This window comes from Rhamphochromis longiceps, linkage group LG10 (assembly GCF_057381845.1).
Source record: "Rhamphochromis longiceps isolate RC_006_pf linkage group LG10, R_longiceps_female_GT1.1, whole genome shotgun sequence".
Lineage (NCBI taxonomy): Eukaryota > Metazoa > Chordata > Actinopteri > Cichliformes > Cichlidae > Rhamphochromis > Rhamphochromis longiceps.
The window spans coordinates 26,421,977-26,446,640 of NC_140566.1; the positions used below are offsets into that span (position 1 = coordinate 26,421,977).

A 24,664-nucleotide genomic window follows, 5' to 3' on the forward strand; every position below is an offset into this window, starting at 1 on the left:
GAATAGGCTGGCGAGTGTAAGTTCCAACTAAAGATTTAAATCACTTGATACAGTTGAAAAAGTCTAACAACTGTCTGAAGGTGATATGCACTGAATGTCTTTCAGCACCTGAATGTATATCACTGTAATAAACCCACAGCAGACCCGGGTGCACCTTCATGCTTTGCAGCATCTCACACACTTTATTCTTACAATATTCACACGGCAGCTGGCTACACTCAACTCAGTCAGCTGCAGCTCCGCAGCGCACAGCCCGACTCACATCAACAACAAAACTCCAGGACCCAGTACCATATTTAAGTAGGCAGGGCATGATTGCGGATGCCGTGCAGGTGCGTCCGTCTTCCATGCACGGCATCCGCAAGCCACACCCCACCACAATAACCTAGCTCTCTTCTTGGTGAAATGTATTCCTTCGCTTTTTGTGACCCTTTGTAACAGCACATTTTATTCAGGATAGTGTTGTGCAAACTACTTCTCACCTAGTTTGCTACAAACTTTTATATCAGCACCAATATTTCCTTTTTTGCCCTTTTCCCTTAATTAATTCATCCTGATTGGGTTGAAGAAAAATAAACCCAGATACTTATTGGATATACCCATTTTAAAGCTTGTCACAGGACTCAGACTCCGCTACTATGGCACACAACAAACCCTAGTATATTACTCTAAGCATCTCTTAATTGGAGTCAAGTATCAAACTCCTAGTGTCGTGATGTTGAGTGTTTGTTTATCCACTTTCTGTTATATTTTGTTAATCATAGTCATTTTAGACAGTTGTCAATTTCCCTCCTTTGTGGTCGCTTGTCCTAGCCTCATTAATGTTACCTGTGTACAGTCTGCCTCACCTGTTCATTGAGCTAATTACTCCTGTGTGTGTGTGTGTGTGTGTGTACATATACTTCTTTGACTTGTACCCCTTGCAATCAAGTGTTCTGACATCCCTTGGTTTTGTCCCCCATTTTGTTGTTATTTCTCACCCTGTGTGTGACTTTTTGGACTATTCTTGGATTTGCCTGTTGACTATGCCTTGCTGGATATGTTTGGTCCACTGAGTGATCACCTGTTAATGACCTCAGCCTGTTTTCTGATTAAAGATTTGGACTGTGGAGCATTAATCTACCTCTTAGTGACCTGCAGGGTAAGCACACAAACACATAAATATCCCAAAACATAAATAACAACAAAAACAATTTTGTTCTCAACTTCCCAAAGTAATGATAGCACCAAATAGCATCGAAATCATCAATGTTAAAGAAGCATATTTGATTAAAAAACAAACAAACAAAAACCCCAAACTATAGAGACAGGTCCCTACAGTTATCAGCGTTTAGGTTTTTTTATTTTCATCCTTTGTGCAGTTCTCGTTTTCTTCCATAACTGTCACAAACTGTAGACTCATGAATCTGACGATCTTATTCAAACACTAATGGATACATGGCATGAAATTTCCCCTCTGTAGATAAAAACCACCATCATTCATTGTCTGCAATAAAGCAATCATAGGCTTCCTCGTCCAGCAAGCAAAGGTTTTTATAAATGCATTTGACATGTTGAGAACATTTCAAGTTGTGGTTTATTTTTTGGCCAATTGTTTTATTATAGCAGTACGCTCACATTCATAAACCTGATACCTGAAAAACGCGTGTTCACCCTCTGATATCAAGTGACAATGAAATCTGTGAATGAACAGTTTATGAAAACTTCCTTTTTGCAACGGCATGCAGGTTTCTGTTCAAGGGAAGTTGTACTAAGGGCGAAGCTGTTTTGCCCTCATATGTCATGCAGGCTGTACACAACTCATCGCATGATGTGCTTTGTTTGTTACCTCTGAAACATCAGTCTTTTTGACATTGGAGCCGTTTTGCTGAATTTAAAAATACCTCCTTACGTTGATCGTGTGCACATGAACCACACATGAATCAGATACATGCCACTCAACATCAGGCTGCACCTCTGATGATGATGATAAGATCTGAAAATGGAAAGTCCTGTTCCCGATGCTGACAAGGCAGGGAGCTTGTGCTTTATGTTCTCTCGTGGTAAATGTCACTGGCAGCATTGGAGGCTTTGTCCGTTTGTCAGTATCATGACATCACTTGATTTTAAGGCAGATATAAAATTTGTGGATCTTCTGTCATAAGATCATTTTACATTAAAATAAAAATAACACTTGAACATTACTGAATGTTAAAATCATCATTCTTTTGTTTTGGATATTTGCTTCTTTTTCTCCACTTAAGCCATTAGTAATAGTGTTGCGGGTCACAGTCAGCATTCTAGTCTTTAAAATGTCTTTATGGAGACAGGAAAGAGAGCTTTGTTTCACTATTCCATACTGGAAGCTTGCGAATGTCTTTCATGTAATGGCGAGCAAGCAAAAAGTTATAAAGTGCTCAATAGAATGCAAAGCAAAAGTAAAATAAAAAATAAAACAAAATGAATACAAATAATAATAATAATAATAATAATAATAATGCAAAATGAAGACATGGAAAACAAGACAAATATCATAGTAAATAAATATAGAGCTAGAAATAGTGAAAGATCAGCGCTGATCTAATGTTATATGATGAATTTAGCTTTGGATATACTTTCAGTTTCACAATGTAAATTTGTTGATTGTTATTGTTATTATTATTAGTATTATTAGTTGATTTCCAAATATTCAGAATTTTGTGTTACTTCGATTTAGTGACAGCCTATTTATAGCAAACCATTGCTCGACTGTATCGAATTATTTGTTGACAGTATCAAGCAGTTGATCCAGATTTTCTTCACAACCAAACAAAGTTGAATCATCAGCAAACAATATGCATTATAAATTCACAAATACCTTACATAAATCATTTATATATAAAAATAAAGGACCAAGTACCAAGCCTTGTGGAACACCACATGTAACTCTTTATAATTATGGGCTTGTGTTATTTACACTGACATACTGGTACCGATCTTCTAAATAACTGGTTAACCAGTTCTGTGGCATCCATTTTTTCCCCTGTAACTGTACTGTTCATGCAAAAGTTGTTGTTTATTTAGGAATTCAGTCAACCTTTCATGCAACCTATGAAGCATGAATTAGATGTTATGTTCGTGAAATAAAAATGATATGCTTTAATAAGGTCTTGTAGGTGCATAAAGCTGAAAACAGGTCATTTCAGCCTTTTGTTAGGTGGTTGCTAGGCAATTTGATCTTGTCATAATATTTTATATAGAAAGGAACCTTCAGGAGCATTAAATATGCCTATGTGTCAAGTTTGGTTGCTCAAGTTAATGGGATAGGAGGTTACTGATCCATCCATCCGCAGTTATCCAGTTCGAGGCCTAGCTGTTATGGGGAGAGAGGCAAGGTACATCCAGGACAGATTGTGAGTCTACAACAACAGTGGTCTTCCCTTTTAACTATATATTATGCAAAAAGATGTCAAATCTGAACATTTGGCAAATATAAACTAGATTTTATGTTTTAAAATAAGTGTGAACCAAAAAAGTAACTGATGGTTCGGATTTCTTAAAAGGTGTTTTAGAACGCACTTCAAGGCCGCTTCCATAAGGAAAGAAACAAAAATGCGAAACCTGAAAATGTGACTTACAAACTGCTTGCATTTGAATATTTGAAACCGGGACAATGGCAGCAACAGGGGCAGCTGCTGCAAGTTTATCATTCATGACAGTTTGGCTGAGCTGCGGTTAGCTCGCTCAATAATGACACATAACACAGAACAGAAAACTAAACAGTGGCTTAAATTGTGTGTGCGCTGTGGAGGTTCCTCTTCACTGAAATCTCAAACCCAAAGTGTTTGAAATGAGCCAAAGCACAAAACATGCAGCATCTTGAGCTACTATTTGTGATACATGTTTCATGGCAACAGTAATCCAGAAGCAATCTGATGTGAGCAGCAATTCAGGATTCAGCCTGTTGGTTTACTTTGCTATGAATGTCGGTTATTGTTCTCATAGTTATTTGAAATGTAAAAAAACTACATGTCTTAGAGAAGAATGAGAATAAATACTTCATTGTAAACCTTTTCCTACTTTCCAGACAGTCCTTGCTTTAGATTAATTTGAGTGTGGTTTCAAAATCAGTGTGCAGGGATTTAAACACAGTTGGAATGGGGCTATAAAAATGTTATCTGTCACTGTCAGTATCTGCTTTTATTGATTGATTTGAAGCCCGTTATTGTCAACAATTTGCTGATATGCTGATAATAGATGCAGATGAGACATTGATTAGGATGGATGGCACCCTACTCAGGTCTTTGAGGTGTTTGAAATTGGATTTTAATGGCTTCCTAATACACTGAAATATGTCTACTATTGCTCAAAATCAACATAATGCCATGGAAAGCCATCATTAGTTATGTTTCATTTGGGGTTTTATAGTAGTATCCTTACACCCAGAAATAAATGTTGATCTCCTTGTGAGAAAAAGTCTATGGGGTCATATTAGACCAAAGTGGCTTTTTTATTTAAATTAAAGTTTTGGATCTAAACGGAGACTTGGCATGTTTACAGGATGCAGCAGCTGTAGTACAGATTTCAGGATCATGTGAACTGCTGCAGGGACCTGGTGGCAGCAGAAGGAGAAAACAAACAGAAGCTGAGCAGCATTAGTGTAAGTTGAGGGGGAGGCCTTGGTTTAGCAGAGATTGTTTTGTTTCTAGATGGGCTGGATTGCAAATGTCAGTCACACAATGGGTAGAATATCCCTGTAACAGCTTTAAATGCAAGTTTTGGACTCCTTCACCATAGTGCTGTATATTCGACTTGTCAAATACTAATAACTGCGCCACACTCATGAAGCCTTTGTTTACATTTGTTAATGTTGCTTCCTCCTTTATGCAGTTGTGTCAGCAAATACCGTTTCAGTCTGGTCTTCTTGTTGCTTGAAAAGATTTCCTCCATAGCCCACTATGGTGAAACTTCAGCCACGGCCACATTAACCTCTTACAGGGCCCAAGGGTAGAAATTATGTTGTCGGGCCCCCAACGCAGAATGCTGTTTGGGTAGCTTTATCATGTGATCAGAGACACTGGGATGGACCTGTGCTACTGTGGAACATCACCTGCAACATTTTCAGTAGAATTTGACTAATTAAATACAGCTTTATAAAAGAATGAGCACCATCTCATAAAGGATAATGCACTGCAGTGGAAAAAATTCACAACTATGACTGATAATCTGCTTCTTTGTAATGATGTCGACTAGTGTGTGTATGTGAGGTGGGGATTGGGTGTATTTTAAAGCTTTTTCATAAACAACTAGTATTTTTTATTTAATATCACTGTAGATTTTATAATAAAACTACTAATAAAGCTTTGCTTACAAATTGAACTTAGATTTTCTTGTGTTTATTTGTTTCCATGTTAGCATCGGCTTTAAGGCTTTAGCCATTTTAAAAGCTTAGCTACGAGTTATCATGCCACTGTTCAGAAACAGTCCTTGAAATCGTTTTGAAATCCAGCAGAATTTCTTTGTGATACTGGAGTCCTTTTGCTATATTCTGCGGTGGTCTCAAGTTGCTGGGCTTCCACTAAGGTTTTATTTAGGTATTTTCCACCCCACCCCCTCCATCTGATTTGCAGAAAACCATTAAAAACTGCTAGCATTTCTTTTTCTTTTTTGTGGGGTTCAAAGGATGCCTTTAAATGTCTTGTTTTCTTCAGCAACCAGAGAGATGCACTTAATCTTCACAAATGAGGAACAGCAGTCAGTTGGATTGTTTTTTTGTAATTCTTCAAAATTATTATCAATATAGTTGATCAATTAATGTCTTGTCTAACATTTTCTGTCTTTTCTTTTCTTTTATTACATCTGGTCTGTGTTTTAACTCTGTAATGTGGGTAAAAGAAGGGGCTCAAAATGGGATAAAACACCATTATCATTATTTATTGCTGGCTCGGTTGCAGTAGTCACACTTGCTTTCTTGTGTGTCACATTTCCCTGTTTGTGTAGTCTGCAGAATGCAATGTGGGAATTTAGCAGAACTCACTCAAGTATATTTCGAGCACTTGGGGAGAAATAGTATGCAATTAACAGGATATTCAAAAAAATATGTGGTCATTGTATATAAGGAAAGACGATTTTAAATGCTTTATCTCATAAATGATGACCTATTATTTTATTAATCCCGCACCAGGTGTAGTTTGTTTGTATCTGGATGGATGTCTGGTCATGAAATGTTGGCTAGATTTAGTTGCAGAATTTGGAGAAGTGAAAATAAGTGTTGGTTATGTGCTGTGAATGTGTTGGAGTTTTTCCCAAGTGGGGCACACCTCCGTGGAACCTGTAGACCCAAACAAGCAGAAAGTGATACAGTGAACATACACCTGGTTTACTTTTTATTCTATTCTATTCTATTTTATTATATTCTTGTATCTCCAACAATTCAGGAGCAGTGGGGATTTCCTCAACAGAGATACTTTAGTTCAAATATTTACCGGCTATAATGCAGCGTGTTGAACTTTGCCCTCCAGGTTCGGGCGCATTCACGTCTTTATTTTCGACTGGAAACGGGTATTATGGGAAAGGTTTACGACCGCCTGCGCGCTTTGTTTTTGTTACGAATCACCGTGAGTCTTTGGCTGCGCGTTGTCCTCTCGTCAAACATTTCTAAATCAAAGCGGATGGCTGCAAATACACCTGGTGCGCATGCCCGTCTTAAGTAAATGTTCCGTGCGTCCGTGCGCTCAGGCGCGCCCTAGGAAAGAATTTGCAGCCGGGCACGCGGTTGATATGACTGTTGTGACTTGTTGTGAATAGTGAAATCTCAATGACAAAAGAGCGTCAGCAAGGCCACAGCAGAAGGTTAGAGAAATAAAAACTGTAATAAAAATGTGCAATAGTCCTTTAAAGGAGCATAACCTCATATCTAATCGGATCTGGAGAGCCATCCAAGAGCCACAAACTCACCCCATGTTGATATTTCATTTTAAATGAATAAAACGACTTTAAAAAGAGGGAAGATCTCCACAAACGGTCATGTGCTGAGAGTGGAGGTAAGATTATGTCAAGATACAATTATGACGAAGTTGTGGAAGAATAATATGAAGCCCCCTTAGAAGACATAATTCATTCACACTTACTTTACACGAGCTTGAGTCACACTGCATTTTATGCTTATTAAATTACATAGACACCTTCATTTTACACGAAGTATTGAGAATAATAACCACAGAATCAAGGTAAACTTACAGTTGAGCATGGGAAACAGAGAATTTGATACAAAATGTCAGAAGGTGAGTATTACCTTAAGGAAATTGCTGTGTGGACCGTGTAACTAAAAAGTATAAAAAGTATTAGTATTAGTTAAAAATTATTTTCAGTTTACATTGGAGTTTGCTGTCTTATTGAGATATGTATATATAAATCATTTCTTTTCACTATCCAGTTGTTTATTAAAGTGTTGCCTCTAATCCAATATCCTCTAAGACCCAGCGCTATCAGTTAAAGCACACACTGGTGGCTGCTCCAGCAGCGCACTAATATCAGTCTAATGGTGAGTAATATAGATATGGGGATTTCTGCAGGTGTCAGAAAACAAGATAGGGTATTGACTGAAATCATTTTGTGTGCACGGGCTTGTCGCCAGTTGCATTTTTTCCTCCCCCCGGAGGTGCAAATAAAAGATTCTAGCCCACAAAATATCCATGTAGATGTAATTAGATAAAATGTTCCCTCCAGGTGTGTTTGAAGATGTTTTTACTTATTTATTTTGTGAAATCTGCTCAGTGTATTCAGCATTTTTCGCCCCCTTCCAGAAAGTTTAACTGCCGTGTTTGTCAGTCCTTAATGTTCCTGAATGCGCACTCCAGGTTTCCACACACGCTGGTGGAACTCTTAATAAGCAGCTCAGGTTTCAGGTGATCTGAAATCATCCTTTTAGTGGGACATAATCTCCGTCCTTTAGTACGCAGACAGAAATAGCTCTGTGTTGCAGCAGAATAGCCAGGTTTGAATGAGCCCCCAATCTAATCTTCTGTATAGGGAGTGAAGGGAGCAAAAGTCGAGTAAAATTAACCATAAATCTATTACTGGAAAATCCAGTGAGCGCTGAGATGTGTTCATTAACACGATGACCAAATAATAATGAGAGCAGTTCATAGAAATGTAGCTGCTGAGGTCCCAAAGTTGGGTCAGGTGGATTTATCTACCCACCCTCCTCTGAAATAAAAATGATATTAAAGGAGCTTCAAAAAACAAAAACAAACAAACAAAAAACAAACAAACAAACACATAAAATCAAATATTATAGTTAAAGCTCGGACTGATTCCACTTTGTCGAAATAACCGCAAAGGATTCTTCATCTTTCTAAGGTAATTCCCCTTCCCTTAAACTAAGTGGACCACTACGCTGGGGATATTTAGCCAACCTATTTATTTTTCTCATGTTTTGAGGGGGGAAACCCGGAGCCCGAGTGCTTGTCTCCTTAAACAAAGACCTCTCTAAGACATGTACTTGAAATAAACCTCTCTTTTCCTGGAGTTTATTCAAACAAACATGTTACCATAAACACATGAGGACTTTGAATCACCTTTTGTATACAGTTTAGGCTAATGAACGTACTTCTGCAAAGTCTTACATTATTGTACAAAACACGTTGCACTCAAGTTAAACATGCAGGGTCTCTCTCTCACTCTCTCTCTCTTTTTTTCTATTGGAGCAAACAAAATGAAAAGCATTTCAAACGGGAGGCGTCGTGGAGTCACCCTGCATATGCGGTAAATAGAAAGCACACAGAAGCAGTATAAAGTATGTACAGTAAAGGCCGGATTTTCTTCTGTTTTCTCATTGATTCGTTACATGCTCGATTTTTTTGTTGTTATTATTATTATTTTGATGCAAATCCTCGCTTTGGTCGAGTCAGTCTTCAAGAGTAAGCAAGCACAAAAAAGAAAAAAAAAATCCCACCGTCTGTTTCACATGTTAGACCTGTATATATTTACATTTAGATATGTACAGTGCAGCCATGTAACACGTCTTCATCATTAAAAAAAAAAAATCCAAAAAACCTGGACATTTAAACTGCTGTGCAAGTTCACTGGTAAACACATGTAACCCGCATTATCCACGTTTTCTTTTTCATTTTCTTTTTCGAAAAAAAAATAAAAAATGATTGCAACTAATCCAGTTTAGTCGTCTTTGATACCCCCCCTCCCCTGATCCGCAGGTAGCCCATAAGCTATGACACCGTGTCCGCTTATCACATATTTATATATATATATATATTTGTATTTTTAAGGCCCCCCTTTTGGCCCGTCAGCTGTTGTATTGACAGGCGTTCAGGCTGGAGCCCGGGCTCTGCAGGCCGCTGTATCCAAATGTTGGATGCTGTTTGGATTTAAGTCTGAGAGAGGCCAGGCTGGAGTTGCAAGTGTCCCGGTAAACGCTGTACGGTGAGCCGGGAGGCCCGTAAGGACAAGCCGATGATGACATAGCTGAGTTGATGCCGGATGTCCCGATCCCATTCAGGTTGCTGATGTTGTTAAGACCTGGCGTGGGCATGCCGGGCACCGCGGAGTGGCCCATCCCGGAGGCCATGGTCATGGAGGAGATGGAGTTGGGGGCCGAGAACATGGACTGCGAGGTGAGGGGACTCATGGAGTTGAAGAAGGTGAAGTTCTTGGTGGACAGCGGTGCCGGAGTGAGGCCCTTGTTGGTCCAGTTGTTGTAGGTATAAGCCGGGTACATGTCGTCGTAAGGCTGCATGAGACCGCTGAACTGGGGCAGGTAGCTGTTCTTGCAAAGGTCCATCTGCTGGTTCCGCTCCCGCTTCCTCCACTTAGCCCGGCGGTTTTTGAACCACACCTGGAAGGGACACACAGAACCGTGAGCATTAACCACAGCAGAACGCTGTAAAATGTAAAATTAATTTTCTTGTCATAAAATAAACCTGCAACGTTGCTACAGATGATACAGGAATGACTCGAGTCCACATCCGAAGCAGCATTTCAAGCTCGTGTGATATTCAGTTCATGAAGCATAAGTGTAATTTTTTTTTCTTAAAACGACACTAATGATCATTTATTGATGTCTGAATCATTTATTTCCACATATATTGTGGCAACAAGCTTCAGACCCCGCTTTGGTGCCCTTGAATTGTTGCCTTTAAGGTGAGTTAGTGTCTAGGGTGCCTTAAAACGTTTCATTAAAAGGAAACAAACAACAACAAATAAAAACAAACAAACAAACAAACAAACAAACCCATTACAGAATAAAGGCATTTTTAACTAAATTATCTTTGAATTTTATAGCGGTTAATTGTTGATGAGTTAAAATCTTTTATAGGCCCACTGCATATTCAGCAGTTTCAGCTGCGGTCCCATTTTCAATGTTCTCAGATGTCAAATATCAACAACTGCTTTTTAATTTATGATTAGTTACGAAACACGCACTTCTTTTGTTTTTGTTTTTTAAAAATACCAAAACAGTTACTTACTTTTGCTTATTAAGATGAATCCGGACATTAAAAAGAAAGGATCCTTTTTTGAGTGAAATGCATATTCAGAGTTTCCATACCCGAGTCGACAAACTAGCCTTGGAGTCAGGGGGAGCAGTTTCTGCTGACGAGCTACAACCCGGTAAAATAAATACAAAATCAGCGAGACTGAATGAGTGGACATCCTTTAAGTTCATGTGGACGACGACTGCGGGATGTATTAATCCTAATCAGTGGACTGATGTTAGAAATTCGTTTTGGTTATATTCATATAGACTATACAATATATTCGACACTCTCTTTACAAATGTAATTTTTCCTTCCTGTAGACTATTTTGCCCTTTACAAATAAACTAGCAAATACATTAAATCGTTTATGAAAACTGTTTCCAGGTGTTTTGATATTATACATATTAGTATAAGACTACCACACACTTGTACATCACAACGAGAATGTGTGTTTACACCAGATCTAAGATGGAGGTGCATTAATGTAGATTTTTTTGGCCTCATTTCTTACAATGAAATAAGAAGTATTTCTAAAGATAAATCAGTGTAAATAAAAGGCGTGTGTGTCTGTGTAAGTCAGACGTAAAACCAGGTTCACAGAGCAACTCGAACGGCTCCGCGGATGACTCGAAATGAAACAGAAAAGCGCTTCTGGATATCCTCACACCTTATCAAAACCTAACAAAATACTAGTCGCTACTCTCCAATTCATTGTTAATTCATAGTAGAAACAATTTACAACTGGTATCACCAGACTGCCTCGCGGAAGCTATTTATAGTGGTGCGGGAACACTGTGCGGCCGACAAATTGTCCACAAAGACTTGAGCGATGTGACAGAGAGCTGTGGAGGAAACACTCAAGACTGCAGAGCCCAGCCTCGAGTTTCCTGCACCCAACTATAAAATGCATGCTTTGGATTTTAATGACATTTGCACGACGAAAACCACGTTAAGAATATGAGTATAATGACTGACGTGTCAAAGTGTGCTTGTAAATATTATGAAATTATATTTAAAATCATAATTGCATCTTATTTAATGTAAATTGATCTTTAAAATATTTCCAATTATTTCAAATTTCACTGAATCTCAAACATTCAGCGTACCATCACCCCCTTTTTTTAATCCTAATATTATTATTTTTTTATTCCTAATGAAAAAGGGGAACGAAAGAAAAAAAAAAAGTCGCTGTTTAAATCTGAACCTGCTCGTGACAGCAGTGAGTTTCTTGGCTCAAAATGCATAAAAAGCAACTTATTTTCATTTTACACCTCAAACTGAAGATATTATAAGAACTGTGCTGATTCAAATATTATATTATTATTGTTATGATTCATTTTTACTCAAAACAGTTTAAAAATGTAGCTAGAATAAATATAATACATGTAAGTCATATTCTTTAAAAAGCCATCTATCTATCTATCTATCTATCTATCTATCTATCTATCTATCTATATATATATATATATATATATATATATATATATATATATATGAGGAGAGACGTGAACGCTCTCCGTGGAGAAAAAAAAAACAAGGGTCCAGATTTTCGATGATGTCATCAAAATGCGAATCATCCATTGGCTACATTAGCAGATACACCCTTTGAAAGGACCTGCAATTTCCAACAGATTCAACTACTTTTTTTTCTCCTTACTTTCTTTTTTAAAGCTTATCTTTCTTCTGAGTTTTCAGCACGAGACGTGTTAACATGACTGCGTGCCATTAAGGCCTGTAACGTTCTCTGTGCCAGTATTGGGAATTGTGCACGTGCTGTAATAACGGTAGATTTACTTTTGGATGCACCGTAGCTGACAGCTGACAGTCAGGGATGACTGCAACTTAATATGTTAACAATATTCTGCTGAAAACCTCCGAGGTCTTTGGAGACGGATTTTCGTAAGCGTGTATTTGAAATGTATCACAGATTTAGTTTATTACTTCTGATCCGTTTAAAGTCACCAAAGTCTGTATGTGACATGGACTCTGTTAAAAATAGGAATAGTGACTAACGCATGAATTCAGAACCTTCAGGGAAATGTACTGACTTTAATATACATCTGATTTCTCGCTGTACTGACAAACAGCATAAATGAGTCTGTGACATCCTTATTTGAAAATTTCTACAAAGTTCTGTTTTTCATTTTGTTTTTGTTTTTTTAATACTTGAAATTGGGTAAAAAGTCTTGTGGAACCAAGTTCAAAAGTTACATATTTTGACAATTTAAAAAATATATAATTTTAAGTTATTAAAAAATATCTTCTTCATTTTCTTATAATTTTTTGTTGGTTTTGGAAGTTTAATAATTGCTGTTTTTGATGAGCGTCTACTTGGCCAGCTTGTCTTTATTCAAACTTTTCGTATGGTTTACGCACGGCCGCTATCTTACCCGGACTCTCGCCTCGGTCAGGTTGGTCCATACCGCGATCTCCTCCCTGGTGCTCATGTCAGGGTAGCGATTCCTCTGGAACGTGGCTTCCAGCTCTTGCAGCTGCTGGCTGGTGAAGTGAGTCCGCTGCCGCCGCTGTTTTTTCTTCTTGGGGTCGTCCGCGTTTCCGTCATCGCTCCTGTGTTCAGCGTTTCTTTCCTTTTCTGTAGGTGACAAACCGGTGTGAAACAGCAGTACTCCTATAACATATTTTGAATGGCATGCAAATAAGGGACGTTTAAACAATGAAGAGGATTGAGTACAACGACGTGGATTTTTTTTTTAAGTAAAGCAATTGAAAAAGACCCACCGCGATGAAACCAACCATTTTGGCTAATTTATTTACGAAGTCATTCATAAAAAATAAACCTCAAAAGAACAGAAACAAATTAGTCACACATTCACAAACGTGTGTCAGAGTTAGCCATCGGATCGCTCCGGTTTTCGCTTAGAGATCAATATCTTTACGATGAGGTCTGCCCACTCTTATCTCCCAACTGTCTTGTATTTTGTGTCCTAACAATTGCCTCGTTAAACTTAAGAGGCCACACGCGCAAAGGTCAGTCACACACACACACACACACACACACACACACACACACACACACACTCGCACACACAGAAAGGGAGCTAGGATTTTGAGAGTTTCCTAAAAACAAAAAAAAAAGCTTAAAATCACGACTCAAGATTGTTATTTAAAACGATTTACTGTCGTGTATTTTCTATTTGCTTCTCGTGCGCCCTGAAATACGCGAAGAAAGGCCAGAAAGGCCTCTGTTTTTTTCCCCTAAAATTTTGGAAAAGCTGAATAATAAAAAGTGTCTCCGGGAACTGTCAACACAGACCGCTTGGTTTTTAGTTTAGATTTGTGGATAGCTCCAATATTTATAGTTTGCTCTAATGCATTCACTGACAGCAGGCCAGGCTGCTCTGCACATTTTTCCCTGACACATCTCGGGTTCCTGCCAAATGTTTGGTTCTGGGAGCACAGTAAACAAAAAATAGGGAGTAACTGCACAAAAAGCGCTCACAAACACAAACACACTCAAATACTAAGATTTGATGGAAACACATTTTAGAGTTTGTCGTTTTCGTGCACGCTGCCCGGTGACACACGGAAATAAATCAAGCAAACACAAGGGATATAAAAGTTAAATATTCTTTCTCTTTGTTCTGTAGCTTTTAAGTGCTGGAGATGCCTCTCTGACAGTTCGCCGTAAAAATGCTTACGGACACGTAAAATAAACTGTTACAGCACTCAGTGGGAAAAAGAATGGAGAGGCTAAAAGCACTCTGACTGTGTACCTGCCAACTCTGTGTCTGAAGACTCGCTGCTTGAGTTCTCTACAGTTTCTCGACTGCTGTTTGAAGTTCTCTGTAAATGAAACGCGGGGGCCACGTCGCGGGGCGGCGGTGCTCTCACTGCCTCTGCAATTCTGTCCAAATTCATCCCACCTTGAAGAGAAGGGTGCGTAAAAAGAGGAAACGGGGTGAATCCTGTGGATCGCGAGGCTTTCTTTCAGAGCTACGCTACAAAACATCCACCCGCTCTCAGACACACACCACGACATGGGATATTTAACCATGCAGGTTCGTTTGTTCTTCCACGCAAAACGTGCTTCGAGAGAATAGAAGAAAGAAAGGACAAAAAAATCACACGGCCCCGTTCCCCTCCTCTGAAGCAGTGACAGCCCTGTGCGCTCTCCTTCTATCCGCAGCAAGGAAAAGCTTCCACCCGCTGTGACTGAGAACAAGCTCCGGCTCTCCAACCCTCACATCAGACCCACCCATTAGCTGCGTTAAACCTCCCCAAAACAAGTCCCACCCACTAAACGTGACCGCTGCAAGAAAATACCCACCCAGACAAGACAAAGTCTGACGTCGCGCTTAACAAAGTGAAAAGGTGCATTTAATTAATTTTAGATTTATTAGACGTATATGTCGCATTTAGATCAGGAAATTTCTTCCAGTGTGAGTGGAGCGAAACTATAAGAGGTGACTCATCTGCTAAACACTCCTAACAAAAAACCTGCCACGGTGGCTGTCTGCTCATTTGTTAGTCTTAAGGCTAGTTATTGTTATTACTTTGTATTTTATTTCATTTTATTATTTTTTGCAGTGTACGCTTTGTCAATTATCGAGAGCGCACAAAGCGAAGCTTTGCTTTCAGGAGTAAAAAAGGGGCCTTTTATTCGCGCAGGGATGTTTGAAATGTGTCCAAAGCAATGCAGCTGGGCGCGCTTATACACACACGCTCGGCCACACAATGTATATCTCGGATATGTACCGAGCTGAATAAACATTTGCGATCCAACACGGTCCTGCCCAGTTACTGTGTCTCCAGTATGAAAAGTGCTCGATGATATCAGGCTCGTTGTGTGCGTGAATACGAGCGCTGTAACCTGACAAGAGTCGCTCTGTCAGCTCGCTCATTCACAAAGAGACAATCGGGAGTAATACACGGAACATTACATCTCTCATTATTTAACAGGATGTGTTTGTCCGTGCTGTTTTTTGTGCACCACATCGTTTGAACCACATCAGTCAAAGAATAAGTAATCTATCAGCAGCAGCAGATCGGTCTGCCCTGCACTTTGCCTAAACAGCCACCACCTCACCACTTCAGACATTACTGATATAATATATTTAAACTCCAACAACATGCACTCAGAATCCAACCGCTATAGATCCCAGCCTTTCAGTGACAACCGCAATATGACAAATGGACCGCTGCGAATGATGACACATTTGACTTTTGTGCGTTTTGTTGGCTATGACGCGCAAACAGCAGCAAGCAGTGGCTTGATAAAGGAGCCCCAACATCACCAGAACATAACGTCTTTGTATCCATTAGCAGTGCTAATTCAAACCAACCTCATCCCGCTAAAGATGGAAAACAAGTAAGATTAAATTAGATGCTACAGGGATTATAATCTGACATTCAGGTATGCGCAGTACTCGTGGTGCTTTAGAGCTAAGTGAACTGTAATGTGTCCGTGTGCAAAACTGAAGAGCTGAGTTGCTGATCGTAGTCTGTGTCGCACTGGCTATTTTCTTGTCTTTCTTGAATGCACAGATGCAGGTTAGATAATATTTAAAGTTTTACCCAAGCGCGGGGCTCTTTTATAGGATGGCAGAAATAGATTCCATGTAACTTTTGCATGAGAAAAGCTCTGCAGGCATTCTGCCACAGACTCGCCAAGAAGTCTCTGTTTTAACCCAAACCATGAGCTTTTCATCCACCAAACCAAGTATTTCGTTGCCTAACCAAATTGCGCATGAAAGCTGAAAATAATGTAAAAGAAAAGAAGGCCAGCGTAAAAAGCGTTTGTTTCAGACCACTATGAGTAACCCTTTACATTAAAGCAAAATGTAAAGGCCTTTACTCGTGTAACTGGAATCTGTGGGCAAAAGTCTCCATTTAGCATTAGGGTTTGAGTCATTAGACGCACAGAGTGTATAAATCACATTTCTTATTTGAAAGTTTGAGTTTGTATTTGAGATAAATATATTTTCTATTTAAATGTGATGTGCCTGTAGGTGTTTTGTTATAATATGACAAACACTTACGGGCAATAATAATTTATTGAGTTAAATCACCTCTGAGTGACCAGAAATCACAGGTTTACTGAATGTAAAGAGTTCCAGATTTCTCTTTCTAAGCTGATTAAAGATCAGTATAATTTGGCCACATCTTCGATATGAGACCAGCTGACCTGCTGGCTTGCTCGGCCAGTCTGCTACCTCCTTCAGGTAGAGTCGCACATAAGGCCTCAGAGTCTCAGGCTGACAGACAGTCAGACTGTCACAGGCGCCAGGGTCGAAGACTTTCGGCCATTGTATGAGCGTATGACTTTTGACACGAGATCCTCGTTTTGTTCAAAACGCCCCCGAAGGGTTTTTTTTTTTTTTTTTTGGCAAAGAATTGTGTTAGCTCTCAGAAATCACCTGCCGTGTTCATCAATATTTGCTCAGCCTTTCTGCACAGAGAGAGTGGCACGTGTTTTCATAGACATCTACACTGAATGCACTCAAGAAATTTGAATACAGCGAAACTCATCAACGAACTTTTTAAATTTTTAGTGCACAGTGTGTAACTGTTGTATTACTATGGCATAAGTATTTGACTAGCTAATATGAATGCGTCACCTTAACCTACTGAGGATCGCAGTCAACAAGTTTACCGCCGCAGCTTACCGAAGTGCTTTTGGGCACGACACCAGCATCGCCTACCTGCTTACTCATATTCCAAGATGGTTAAATGGTTTGGACACAATATTTGAAAACAACAAAAGTTCATCTGCATCTAAACTCTGGAGTAAGAAAGCAGAAAAGGCGTTGATGAGGTGAACTCGAGGACCTCGTGACCAGCAGGTGGTCTTTACTATTCAGGTTGCGAAGGTTGAGTGAAAGAGACTACCTGTTGGTAGCTGGTAGGGTTTAGTGGGAGATAGTCTATCAATGAAGTGCTTAAAGCTCTAGCTTGTTTCAAGATTGCAGCGGACTCCTGAAAAACTAAAATCAGCCTAGAAAAAAGTCTTATGTGCCATAAAGTAGTAAAAGCAAAAGCAGCGGTAAAAAATAACAATAAACCCAGTGACTCTTGAGGTCAATATTATGGGATTTACAGCACAAAGAGATTCGCCATGGCGGAGCTCTTATGAATTCTACTTTGTTCTGTCCACATGTTCCTGGCTGATAGATGGGGGTAATCTAAATACCCAGCCTCCTCAGCCTCCATCTATGCCCGCGTCCCGCTCCTCCAGCACTCTGGAGGGCACTTGCGTGTGATGGATGAGTTAAAAAGCCTTTCCATCCGGCAGGACAGGTTAAAGGCCAGTGGCTAAGCAAACACTCATATTTTTCCCCCCAAGAAGTGAAAATAAACTCGGCGAACGCCGTGAATCACACACAAAAATACAGTCTTGGTTTATTTTTCTCTCCAGGGAAAGCGAGCACAGTAAAGCTAACCACAGGACCGAAAAAACAAAGCATATAGAAAATTAAAGCTGGCGAGCTGATTCAAGAGCAGTACAGCAGCGGAGATGTAACTGGACACGGTGCGTAACTGGAGAAGGACAGAGCTGATTATTGCCTTGGTGATGGTTTCCCTGCTTGGTCCAAGGCCTGTTTGACCTGAGGTCTGACAACCAATAAACAGCCTGTGCAGGGAATGCAGGTGTAAATAAAACAACGTCTAATAGCCAGCACAGGGAAACACCCATAGGACAAATCCACTAAACTGCAAGAATATGTAAAATTTCCTTTTAAACCCCTTCATTCGTTGTTAAACCAGAGCCAGTCCGCCACACGTTCGGTCGTTTCTTTTAGTTTTACATACACGCGGTGTTGATATTTGAAAAGAGAGTGGTTCTTAATATGTGAAAACATAAAAATATACATATACTGCCTTTTAGGGTGAAACTTGATTGCTACTGCATATTATTATTTCCTCGGGGAACGTTTTGTGAAAGGTTGCACACGATGTTTCATTTAAATTTCCCCCAAACCTCGAAATTATTCCAACTTTTTTACGTATCTTTTTAACGAATGGGGGATTCTTGGTTTTTTGTTGTGATTAAATCCAGAAAAGACTGATTGGTTTATTTTTATGTGAGCTACGACTGCTGGATCTGAAGAAAAAAATTAAATGAAATATTTTCCACTGAACAGATTGGCATGTTTATGTGTCGTTTGTAGCATCTGGCTTGATGTTGCTTCGTTTTTCCTTTTGTTTTTAGTGTTTAAAAGATAAATGGTTGGGATTTATCACCAGAAAGATGAAAAAAGTTCATTGTTTGTATATGTACTTATTTATCTATTGCCGATGCCAATTTCACAGAGCTCCATAATCATTTTGCAGCTAATGAATCACAATATCCACTCTCTTCCGGTTATGCAATTGGGGGTCGCGGTCGGGCTGGAGCCTATACCAGCTGTCATAGAGCGAGAGGCGGGGTACACCCTGGACACGTCTCCAGTTTATCGCAAGGGTAACACAGAGATACAGACAACCACTCACTCTAGACTTGTACTTCACAATCAGCAGTCATCCTAACATCCTTGCGTTTGGACTGTGGGAGGAATCCGAGACCCACAGAGACACGGAGCGAACATGCAAACTCGACACAAAATCGCCTCAGCCGGATTCTAACCCAGTCCTAACCACCACCACACCACCGTGGATCTGAATATATATATGGATATTTTGAAAAGTCAAACATAATCAACATGTTAAACTGAGCACAGAAAAATGTCATACCAGATTCCCCACAAGAAATCACATTCTTCGACAGATTCAGTTCCATTCCAGTTGCCTGAAAAACACAAAAAACCCCAATTAAATCAAACTTTCTCCTCCAAATAAAAAAAAAAAAAAAATCAAAGAGGCTAAACACACCTATTCTCATTAAACCACATCATATTATAGTTACCATTACAATGTTGTTGTTTTTTTAATATTGAATAAATGAAAGTTTGTTTAAAAAACAAGTCAGAGCAGGCTGTGTCACAATCCTACAACAGCAAGTTTAATTCTTTCTGGACCCTTGGCTAATACATTTGTATTAAAATTGATTGTGAGAAGAAACATGCAAGACAATTAAGGACAATAGCAAAATTAATAAACTGATTAATACAACTTAAAAAAAATAACGCGAATTTTGTGGTAATATTTATTCGTTTTTAAAGAAAGGATTTTCATGTTTTCGGCTCGCAGAATGAGAAACACCCTCTCCCTTGCCCATCACAGACCCTCAATTCCCCCCCCCCCCCCCTCTCTCTCTCTCACACACACACACACACACACACACACACACACACACACACACACACACACACACACACACACACACACACACACACACACACACAGAGCGAAAGATTGACCCTCTTATCTAGAGGAATCCCTTTGCTGCTTTTATGTCCTCAGTAAATCTTTACTCAGTACCCTTCGTACTTTCGTCCTTCGCGCTTCAGTGCGCGCACACGCTTGTACTCTATATTAGTTACTCTAAGTATCTAATGTAGTGTTTTTCTGGGCTACAGTGGGAATAATGTTGTAAGGTGCAGCTGGCTGACTCTAATGCTCAGACAAACTATTGTCACACTCGCTGCTGCAGTTCTATGCCAGAAATCGTTGCTGTGCGCAAAGCTCTATTCGCTCAGTCTCTACTCCAGGTTTTTGAAAACCAAATGGCCAACAGCATGCTCTTCCTAAAGGAGTCGGCGCTTTTAAATATTTTATTTTCTTCTTCACGCTGGACACATCTTCCCCTCTGATTCACATTCCCAATATCTTGAAGTGTTAAAAGGCACAGAGCGACCTGCCCGCCGACACCTTCTGACCAATTCCCACAGCTAAAATCCACTGACCTGACACGACACCGTGCGTGCCTTACTCACCAGTTGGTTCCCAGCAGAAGACAGAAAAACGGAATAAACCCTCACGGTTTCCCCATGCAGGTGTTCAGTAAATCCACTTTAGCGTCAGCTGCGCGTAAATGCTGCGTCCGCGGTAATCAGCACTTTGGTCGTCTCTGTGACGATACCTTGGTTTTCTTCACTGCTCTGCTGCACGCCTAGCGTTGACGTCATCACACCGCAACCCCCCGCTGCCGCCGCCACCACCACCAACACCTCCCCCGCTGTCACCCCCCAATCACTGGTCTCCTTTTCATCCCATCGCATCTTCATTTGAACTTTTCTTAAAAAAAAGAAAAAAAAAAAGACATCACTGAATTCCTCACCTGTGCTGCCATCATCACCTGACGTCACCTTCTTCTTCCTCCCCATCTTAATTCACGATTTTCTTCTCCGCAAAATATGTTCTCAAACGCCTTTTTCTGACTTTTACTTTAACATAGGAAAGCAACAAGTGATGTAATAATAATAAACCTATTTGGTGTGTGTGTGTGTGTGTGTGTGTGTGTGTGTGTGTGTGTGTGTGTGTGTGTGTGTGTGTGTGTGTGTGTGTGTGTGTGTGTGTGTGTGGCGTTGACGAAGGACAGTTTCGGCGTAAAAAAAAGGTGAGAAGAGTTTTCTTGATTTTCATCAGAGGGTGTTTGTCCTCACACCGATGACCATCAGCTTGAGGAAAGAAAAAAATCTATTTTGAAGAATTCACATAAAAGAAGACGCACATCCTGTTATATGTAGACATATATATATGTGTGTGTGTGTGTATACATATAAAGATAAAGATAAATGTTTATTTGTTTATTTATTTATCACAGTTTAAATAAATTTAAAAAACCAAAAACTGTAAATCACACACAACCACACATCTTAAAGTTTTGTGTAACACATAGGTTAATTTTAATTAATTAATTTATTTTAATGTAATGACTTAAGTTGTTTTTCAAGCACGAAAAGATCCCAATATTTTGCTGACACAGGCGACAGCATTTTATTTCTATAAGTTGGCATCAGGCTTTTGCGTGGTTGCGCACTGGCCGTATTTTCCTCTTCGATAATGAACCGGGTCGGCAAACAATAAGCCGTCTGACCATTGTGAACCTCTCTGTTAGCAGATGATTATTTAACGACTAATTGTTCATTTTTGCACGCAGGGTCCAGATTTGTTTTGTCCTTCAAAGTAAAACATTCGATCTGCATCCCATTAAAAATGGTCTGAGGTTTTAAATGGAGGAAATATGACCGAGTTGTGAACAAGCGTTTGCGCCCTAAAAAGGGGAAATAATTAGGCTAATGTTTTCTGTAAAAGGAAGACGAAGCCATTCAGGCCTTTGTGTGTCCGTGAGCGGTTGCAGAGAGAGCGAGAAATAGAGTAAAAACGCCATGCCAACAAAACAACTCTTGCAAAAGCAAATAAACGGAAGATTTAGGTCGGGTAAACTCTGCAGCGTTGCTGTATCAACGGACAAAAAGCATGAAGAAAGACGCAAAGTAACAGCGAAGGCCACAAGAAACACAGACAGAGATTAGAGTAGTTCCACCGTAGCCGTGGAAGGACTGCATCACCGATTAGGCCACGAATGAAAATAAAACAAAGAAAATATAATAAAAAAACCTAAAAGAAATTTATTTTAAAAGAAAAATGAGTGACTGAAAAGTTATTACAAGTCCTAATTGTCTTTGCTAGATAGATGATCCTTGGGACAAAACACACTTTCAGGCCGGATTTCAAGCGTCCGCAGCCAAGATTGTGCAGCCCACGCACACAGCCGGCCCCACCACTGAACCACCGCAGAGTTCGTGTGGCAGGGAGTATTTCCAGCTTCACATACTCAATTTACAAGCTCCTTCTTTTGGCCTGAGACATGGGAGAAAGTGCGAAATTTGTCCCACCCTTACACTTTCCTTTTTAACTCGGCCAAGAGCTGCGCACAAAGCAAAGCCCAGCTCTGAGAGAGGGATCCCGGAGGGATTAAAGGCGAGCTGCAGGCCTCCCTTTAGGACTCGGAGAGACCTGCTTCCCAAGGTGCCTCTTGGAGACAGGGAAGGCTGTATCTGGTCATGTTAATATTTATCCTGTGCATGCAGGAGATACTAAGGAATCCACAGACCCAAAACTGCAGAAAAGCCAGACAATTTGTACCATAATCATTTACTGCCAGGAGGTGCTTGTGCTTAGAATCAGGAGCCACTTTTTGCTGGATATTACTGTCACAACCAAGTTTATTATGGTAAAAGACAATAATAACTTACAATTAATTTACTTTTAATGTAAATTAAAAGTTTGCAGTTAAACCAACTTTATGCCTCAGACATGTGCCTCTGCTTGGCTGGAGCAACAAAGTAAATGTGTTATGGCTCCTTTAGACTCCAATACTGACTCCAGCTACTTCGTATGAAATTGTATCCAAAAAATAGTAATAATACTCTATAAGCATGTGTAATTGTCAACCTGTGAGACCTGGGATGCTAAATAATGAGTCTTTTACTCTCTGTCTTGCACACACACACACACACACACACACACACACACACACACACACACACACACACACACACACACACACACACACACACACATGCTCACACTCTAATTAGGCAGTAGGCTGGCAGGAGAATGCTGTGATTACTCCACGAGTTACTCGAAGAGTTAAGTAGTACCCTGAAGGTGAGGCAGTGGCCTCTTCTCTCCTGTGCAAATAGGTGGAGGGATTGTTAGGGCTGTTAAGAGTGTATGTGCGAAGGGGGAGGAGGTGTGTATCTGTGGCCAGGAGCTGTCTGATGGTCACCTCTGCAGCATAAATAGTTATTCCTAAATAACACAAGGGCTAATCCAAGTTTGAGAGGTGGAAAAAAACAAGCCCAGAGTGCACAAAATGCCAGATTGCTTTTTGGAGAAGTCGGAAGGGTGAATTTGTGTGTTTGGGATACATTTAACACACACACACACACACACACACACACACACACACACACACACACACACACACACACACACACACACACACACACACACCAAGCATTGCACATTTTATATTTATTGTCTTTTTTTGCTCTCGCCAAGCCCACAAAAAAACGGAAAGAAAAGAAAAGGCTCTCATTTTTGTGTTTTTCTCTTCACTGTGGCCTTTTCAGCAGTGACGCTCCACAATGGCCACATCCCTGATGATCATAGTAAAGCAGTGCTGGTTGCATTAAGGCCCATTTCCGCTGAGCGAGGCTTATAGAAGTGCTTTTGCACCACGTGCAATCCAGACTCTGTAGAATCAATCAGGAAGGTCTTGCAAGCTTGACGCCAGGCTGCTCGACGGGATGGAAAACCTTTTGTAACATCACAGCCGACCTTCTAACTCAGAGCAGAGCTGGAGAATCTGCCGGCATGTCAACAAGCTAAACACCCAACCAGCCAGCCTGCCCAGATGCTCAGACGGACACACGACAGCCTGTTATACACACTCTCAGCAAGCAATGCCGAGGTATTTACTGCATAAAGTTTCCACTACTGTGGATATATCCTCTTCAAAACATTTAAGTGGACAAGGATGAAGTCATCCTCTCATCACTAGGGTTATTATAAGGAATGGATGCTTCCCAGTTGCCTCCCCCCCCCCCCCCCCCCCCCCCCCCCCTTTGAAGAAGTCCCCCTTGAAGTGTGTTGAAAACACAGATGTCACAGTTTCCAATCGGCAGTGAAATTAGTGATGTTTTGATTACACTGGGCTTGGAGATTACTAACATAAACAGGTCTGGTGCATAGATCATCTTTTCAAGAGGAGGCATCATTCCCTTTTTCCACTCTGTCCAAACTCGGCAGCTCTCTCGGGCTTAGTGCTGATGAGAATCGGACGTCCAGCTTCCAGTTTTTCATCTGAGCATAAACTTAATGCTGACTAAGTGATATTTCCTTTTGTTGTAATGTTTCACTGGCTAAACTAAAACCGGCTGACCTGGAGAGCCTTACTCAGCACCAGAGTGACAGAGTTTCACTTCTTTATTAGATAAAGCAATAAGATTTACTCATCTTATTTCATTCATGCTTTTTATATCTGACAGACTGACTTTAATAACAAATTAGTACTGTAAAACAAAAATCTGAAAACGATCAGCTGAATACGTATGATTGTTTTTTAGCTACAATAATAAAAGGACATTTAATTTCTATTGCACCAAATCACAACAGCAGTTGCCTTAAGGTACTTTATATTGTAAGGTAGAAATCCTATAATGATACAGAGAAAGCCCCAACAATCAGACGACCTTCTTGAGCAAGCACTTGATGACAGTGACAAGGAAAAACTCCCTTTTAACAGGAAGAAACCTTCGATAGAATTCAATTCAATAAAACTTTATTGATCTTGAAGGTTAACC

The 24,664-nt window shown here is 40.0% G+C and overlaps 1 protein-coding gene across 3 annotated transcripts; it reads right to left on the reverse strand.

Annotated features, from left to right (window-relative positions):
- Positions 1-7,085: 7,085 nt before the first annotated feature.
- On the reverse strand, positions 7,086-20,440 carry pitx1 (paired-like homeodomain 1). Of its 3 annotated transcripts, XM_085421125.1 has the most exons (5): positions 20,285-20,440; positions 19,143-19,197; positions 14,186-14,335; positions 12,842-13,044; positions 7,089-9,811 (listed from the first exon to the last, which is right to left on the reverse strand). In XM_085421125.1, the coding sequence occupies exons 2-5, from the start codon at positions 19,186-19,188 to the stop codon at positions 9,263-9,265; spliced, it is 948 nt and encodes a 315-aa protein (XP_085277251.1). In that variant the 5' UTR covers positions 19,189-19,197; positions 20,285-20,440; the 3' UTR covers positions 7,089-9,262. The 3 variants fall into 3 exon arrangements, with proteins under 3 accessions (XP_085277253.1, XP_085277251.1, XP_085277252.1); XM_085421127.1 differs by lacking the exon at positions 14,186-14,335 and having other exon boundaries at positions 7,086-9,811; XM_085421126.1 differs by lacking the exons at positions 19,143-19,197; positions 20,285-20,440 and adding an exon at positions 14,444-14,649.
- Between the last annotated feature and the right edge of the window lie 4,224 nt (positions 20,441-24,664).